The 6,943-nt window shown below is 33.7% G+C and overlaps 1 protein-coding gene across 1 annotated transcript; it reads left to right on the forward strand.

Moving 5' to 3' along the window:
- Positions 1-3,846: 3,846 nt before the first annotated feature.
- Positions 3,847-6,387, forward strand: LOC142554507 (transcription factor MYB83-like). The gene is made up of 2 exons (XM_075665176.1): positions 3,847-4,178; positions 5,362-6,387. Exons 1-2 carry the CDS (start codon positions 3,904-3,906, stop codon positions 6,086-6,088), a joined length of 1,002 nt encoding a protein of 333 aa, XP_075521291.1. The 5' UTR covers positions 3,847-3,903; the 3' UTR covers positions 6,089-6,387.
- Positions 6,388-6,943: the final 556 nt, after the last annotated feature.

Here is a 6,943-nt window from a genome sequence, read left to right on the forward strand (position 1 = left end):
TAAGTAGCTCAATTGGTACCAGGACTCTTGATATCAATGTACTTATCCTATAGGTCATGGGATTGAGTCCTGGGGAGGCGAAAGAAACCCCTTGGATAGGGAGGAGGAGATCTTATGAGTAACACGTACGACGCCTATGGAAAGCCCGTGAGGGAAAAGGCCCCTTTGAGGGAGCCCAAGATCGGGATAGCCTTGGGTCGATCGGGGCAGTGGGCCGTGTGGGCGGTCCACTGGGCCTTTAATGGGTCGTTACATTCCACATGCATCCGATTCAGGTTTCTATAACCAACCCGGTACTTCAACATATAGTGTTTTCCTGGATCAAGAAGGTTATGTTCCACAGGTTACTGAAGGACTCGGTAATATAAATTTTCCATGATGTAAGTGGGTCTTGGGATCAATATATCAATGTCTCGTCCGAACAAAATCATGCTCCGTATTGGCCGAATCGGACATTAGATACGAGTGGTCGTTATCCGGATCTGGCCACTAATAATGATATTTGAAGGACTGATTCTGAACCCGATATGTCATGCAGCGACTCTGAAGAAAAAGAAGTGGATGATGATGATGAAGTTAATATTTTTACAAATCTTGATGAGGGGACATCATCTCGACAACCACCACGTGACACATTACAGAGGCAGACGGTTCCATTTCTTTCAAACACTTCTGAAATGCCATCATTTTTCAATAAATTTTTTGGGGAAGAGCCTGCTGATTCTGTCGATGTACCTTCTGGAGTGCAAACAAGCTATTACAATCCTGATAGAGGTGAATTATGCGTTAATATGTTATTTAAAGATAAGAATGATTGTCGTATGAATCAATAATCGTCATATTTTGTTGTCGTATGAATCAATAATCGTCTTCACATTTATGTCATTTTTCTGATAAACGATCCAATTAAACTGTAAAAAATAACTATGTTCAAATTAAATATTCAATTAATCAAAATAAGAAAGTCTTCATTTAATCACTAGTAAATATTAAAATTCTATAATACCTCATTATTATTCATACGATCTAGAGAATCCCTTATAATTCTTAAAACATGTGTTGGCGAATATGTGCAACTAAATCCAAATTTCCACCTACAATTAATAAAAAAAGATTTACATGTCAAGAAATTATACAAGATATATATGATATTACCACATAATTTTTAAATATTACCGTGCACCATATGGAGAAACTGGAATAAAAGCCTCCGTATCAACGGGAGGTACAACTAATGTTAACCCATCTCGATCGGGGTTAACATATTTAATCATGCTCCATACCCATATCTGCTTATAATAATAAAAATTGCTCAACAAGTTTAACAAAATAATTGTGTTAAATAATCACATCACATTAATAATACCTGCCGGATATATAAAGGTACAGTCATTGTCGTCTTCTCTATACGTGACGCGTTACACAACTCACGATATAAAAATGCTAAAACTGCACTACCCCAACTATAAGACTTCACGTTATCAACATCTCGTAGCAGTTGCAAAAATATTAGTCTAGCAGTCAGGTAACATTATTCCTCCAATAATCATTAATGCAACACAACGGGTAAATTTCACAACATCTACTTATGAAGTATCATCATTAACAAGGTTAGACATGAAATGATCGTGTAGTGCAATCATAGACAGATGGCCACCTTTCAAATGTTTTGATTCTGGCAAAAATCCCAACATATCCAAACATATGTGTTGTCATTCCTCAACTTTATGTGACACATCTACTCCAGTTACTGCTTCACAATCAATTGTTGAACCCCAAATTATTGAAACATCTTGTAACGTTAATTAAAAATGACAAAAACTTGTGTGAAAGTCGTATTTTGTGAGACATATATCTTATTTGTGTCATTCATGAAAAAAGATTACTTTTTATTGTGAATATCGGTAGATTTGACTCGTCTCACAGATAAAGATTCGTGAGACCGTCTCACAAGAGATTTACTCATTAAAAATATAGTAAAATTTGTATATTTTTTATCGTTAAGGTTTTTATTATTTGATTTTTCCCCTTAAATTTATAAAAAACAATAATTTTCTTGTGAGATCTTTATTCGTGATATAGGTCAGTTTGTTCATTTTTACAATAATAACAAATATTTTTCATAGATGATTCAAATAGATGGTCTTATAAAATTTTTTGTGATTTATAAATGTTAGACATGAAATACCATAGTTTTTCCCTTGCAAACGAAGAGTCCGAAGTGAATAAAATACATAATAAATGTGGATTCGAAGATAAGAACAGTGATACGTATATTTATTTATCTTCCTAAGCGGTATTGCGTTGGGTACGTACTCCCACCGAAGACGTACCCTCTTCCAATACAAAATAATATTCCATAATTATTTAGTTCCAACAGATTCACAGAATATCTTGGTATGTCAAATATTTTGAAACACAAACAATGATAAAAATATACGACAGAAAAATCGGTATTTTCAACTATTTTACGGGTAATAATGTTATTTGGGAGAGAAGTAACGTCCAAATTCATTTAATTGGGACCAAATATATAATTAAAAAATAAAATAAAAAACACATAATTGTAATTTTGAAAATATGATATAATCAAGCATTTACCTCAAAATCATTAACTTGGGATGCTCCACTAGAGCTCCATATTTTAATGAAAATTGACATGATAATACAAATGCTAAAATTTAGTGACGAGTAAAAAAATATGAGGTGTAACTTAGAAGAACCCAATCTAGACTATTACTTGGCAAGTATATATAATATATTTTCTCATTAAAAACTCGATATCATACATAAAAGATAACTTGCATGTTTATCATTTTTTGTTCTATAATCGATCAATTTACGGTTATATTTTCTCTCATAATCATTTCATTATTTTATCCTCCAAACCAAACGTAGCATAACAATGTACACGGTCATATCATTAACTTTCAGTGACATGAAATCGTTTTTTGATATCACATCAACACTTAAATGATAAATAACTAAAATCGAAAATTAACAGACTAAGGCTGCGTTTGGTTTGGAGGATAAAATAAATTAATGATTAGTAAAGTAAATGATAAAAAAAATGATTGTTGTAGGAATGTAATATATGGTGTTATGTTTGGTATGATTTTTAAGTGTAGGATTAATTTTGAATTTTTTGATGAAATGACAAAATTGCCCTTTCTTCTTTTTTTTTTCTTCTTCCACTCCGGCGGCGACGGCGACGTTCCGGCAACGTCGATGCGGCCAGCAGTCAACGGCGTCGACGGTTGCCGGCCGGCGGCGGGGGTCGTGGCGGGAAGTGATGATGAGTTTGGATATAGGAGAAGGGTAAAATTGAAAAAATAGGAAGGATTAATGAGTTGGATAAATAATCATAGGGGGTGAGGAGGTATTATTTTAACCTACCTAATATAACCTAATCATTATAGGAGGTATTGACTTGGTTAAATAATCACGCGTATCAAACGAGGAACAAGGTGGGTTAAAAAAAATAAACCCACCTTATTACCCAAACCCAAACACTCCCTAAAATGATAAAGTGATGGATTAACAAAATAGAAAATGAAAAACATGTCGGTGATATGACAAAAATATAATTCTACCTATATATACATAAAATACTCCAACTTACTGTAAATATTTATGTGAGATTTACATCCCCCTGATTGAATTCCCCATTTCTAAGCAACAATATATATATACCCCACAACCATCGCCATCATCATCATCGCGGTAATCATTTTCCCACTCTGTTTAAGCCTTCTCCCCACTCTGCTTTGTATTAACATTCATGTTTTCTTGTTTTTCTATATATATATATATTTCGCCTCCTTCACATCAAAACAGTTGCGGAAATCGAGTATTAATAAACAAAAAACATTAGCATCAACCCTCCTTGAAGCTAGTTAAGAAATGAGAAAGCCAGCTGAGAAGAATAACAGCGGGGATGTCCCGAAGCAGCGGAAGGGGCTTTGGTCGCCGGAAGAAGACGAGAAGCTGATGAATTACATGCTCACGAATGGGCAAGGCTGCTGGAGCGACGTGGCCAGAAACGCCGGGCTCCAGCGCTGCGGCAAGAGCTGCCGCTTGCGGTGGATCAATTACCTGCGACCTGATCTTAAGCGTGGCGGGTTTTCGTCGCAGGAAGAAGGGATTATTCTCCACCTTCATTCTCTTCTCGGCAACAGGTTTCATATCAACTTTTGACTTTTGTGTAATCTGAAACAGCGTACACCATATATATATATACACACACACCTATATATTGTCATAAATTATTGTTGTCGTGTTCTTGGAGAAAATGGAGATGGAACTGTCTTAATTTTTATATATCTTTCTTTAATTTTATGCATGACGCATAGGCATGATTTAATCAGTGATTAAAATGGGATGGACCGGAGAACCATTTTTTTTAATTATGTTGGTCGACCCAGTTTCTTGATTTGCATGAAGGAGTAGTTGTATCTTTTGACAGGCGTAACTTATTTTTAAGAAAAATTCTTATTTCATTTCATGATTTTCGCGGGAAAAAAGGTCGGATCTACAAATACTTTAAAAAGAAGAATAAGAATAGTTCTGAAGATTATTTTGAAATTCAACATTGCTATGATCCATGAGTTTGATATATAATATCTGCAATTTTCTAAGAGTAGGTCTCTTGTGAGACGGTCTCACGAATCTTTATCTGTGAGATGAGTCAACCCTACCGATTTTCACAATAAAAAGTAATACTCTTAGCATAAAAAGTAATAATTTTTCATGGATGACTCAAATAAAAGATATGTCTTACAAAATACGACCTGTGAGACCGTCTCACACAATTTTTGTCATTTTCTAAATATTGTCTTACTTTTAGGACTATGTTTTTGTATGATATTTTGGGATTTTACACATGATCTCATATTTGGTTTTATGTGTTTTTTGCATATAAGAAGATCATGAAAAAAAATTAAAAAAATCTATAGAAGACATCATCTTTATTTTTTCTTTGAAAAGAAAAATAGGCATTCATCTCCAATATATTTAAAAAAAGGATCAGGCACAATCATGTTTTAAACCAACTCTAATTTTAAAAAAAATTAATGGTTAACATTTTGATGTGGTGGTTCGGTTTTAATAAATTTTGACTCTTCAGAAATTTAAAATTCTTAAAAAAAAACATTTTAATTGAAAACAATATTTTTTTTGAAAATCTTGCCTGTCATAGTCATAATATCTCGTTTCAAATTTCAATTGTTCAAAAATTTATTTTCTTAATTTTCCAACACATCGTGCATGCAATGGAACGACCTCATGTATAAATATATATTTCCTTTCTGTTTAAGCATATATATTCTCGATCAGACTATATCAATTTCATTTTATTTTCAGGTGGTCTCAAATTGCAGCACGTCTCCCCGGTCGTACAGATAACGAAATCAAGAATTTCTGGAATTCTACAATAAAGAAAAGACTCAAAAGTTCGAACTCTACGGCCTCTCCGATCACCAGCGATTCATCCATGAAGCAAAATACTACGGATCACCACGACGCCGTCGGGGGACTCATCATGTCCATGGAAGAGCATGACATGATCATGACCATGGTCATGGATTCATCAACAATATCAAACCTAGACGATTCCATGGCTCCAATATTCAATATTCATCCCATGATGGATCCATTGCATACCAATTATCACAAATATTTTCCGGAAAACGGTTTGTGCTTGGATGTACAAAGTCCTTGCGTTACACAACCCAAGATTGAATATGATCATGAGGGCAATGGGTTGCTGGTAGGAGACTTTATTAGCATGGAAGGGAAGATACTTGATAATACAACTTCAGAGAACACAGACATTAATATTCAAGAAAGCTCGAAAACGAAAAATTGTTCGCTCAGATTCAGAACAGGTATAAATAACAACGTTGTTAATAATACAAATAAGATAACTGACAAATATTGTAGTATCGATATTAGCAATAATGTTGAAGTAGAAAACGTGGGAGGGTTTGGGGATTATTGTGTCGGGGAAGAAGGGGAAAATTGGATTTTGGAAGAAATGATGAAAGATGTTCATTCATTTCCTTTTCTTGACTCTCCGGTTGATGGATAACCTAGCTAGTTCATTTTCACTTAACACAAACCAACCTTAAAAAAAAAAAAAAACACCAACACACACATATATTTCCTTGTATCTGATCTATCACATGTATGGAATCCCATTTTGCTTTGATTTATTCTTGGGAAGGAGACTATTTCCCACCAAAAATTAATATTTTCTTGTTAATATATGTGAATATGTGTGCGAGAACATTTGTAATTAGTTAGAGAGTTGTACTGATTGTATTAGAAATGTCAAGATTTAATAATTAAAGCCATGATCAATGGCCTTTTTGTATGTCAAATTCTATTGGAGACCACATAATTAAAGATTGGTTTTGACTTTTTTTTTAATTAACCTATTTTCCCCCAAAATTTGCTCTCTCTATCATTTTTTTGTAACATATATGGATCACTTTGATAATATATATATATATATATATATATCATGATGAAGATTGTTATCGAAAATCCAGAGAATGGAGAGAGATGAATCTCCTTTTCCTAGTAATGGAGTTTAATAATCACTTAGGTGATAGGTCCACTTGGATTTAAGTTCACCAAAGATAGAGTAAAAAGTCAGCATGCTCTTAATGAGGATTTAGACTCGCTAATTGTAACATTAATTAGTTAACTAAATGGGAGGGTTGCAATAATAATTGATGATTAAGATGGAGAAATTCACTTTTGGTTACGATCGATTCCCAAAGATAGGGTAATTTTATTTTTGTATGTAAATAAATTAGTGTTTGGTGCAAAAGGCCTGTATCTGAAAAGTTAGCCAAAGTTATTGTTAACATCAAAGCACTTCTTGATTTTGATACATGAATTCCTTTAACATATCACTTAATTAATTACCGACGGTAAC

This window comes from Primulina tabacum, chromosome 8 (genome assembly GCF_025594145.1).
Source record: "Primulina tabacum isolate GXHZ01 chromosome 8, ASM2559414v2, whole genome shotgun sequence".
In the NCBI taxonomy this organism is placed as follows: domain Eukaryota; kingdom Viridiplantae; phylum Streptophyta; class Magnoliopsida; order Lamiales; family Gesneriaceae; genus Primulina; species Primulina tabacum.

Bases quoted from the DNA above. Each gene is read 5' to 3' on its own strand.
- LOC142554507 (XM_075665176.1), top strand. From the start codon at position 3,904: ATGAGAAAGCCAGCTGAGAAGAATAACAGCGGGGATGTCCCGAAGCAG. The intron at 4,179-5,361 runs GTTTCATATCAA...TTTTATTTTCAG, and splicing joins CATTCTCTTCTCGGCAACAG to GTGGTCTCAAATTGCAGCAC.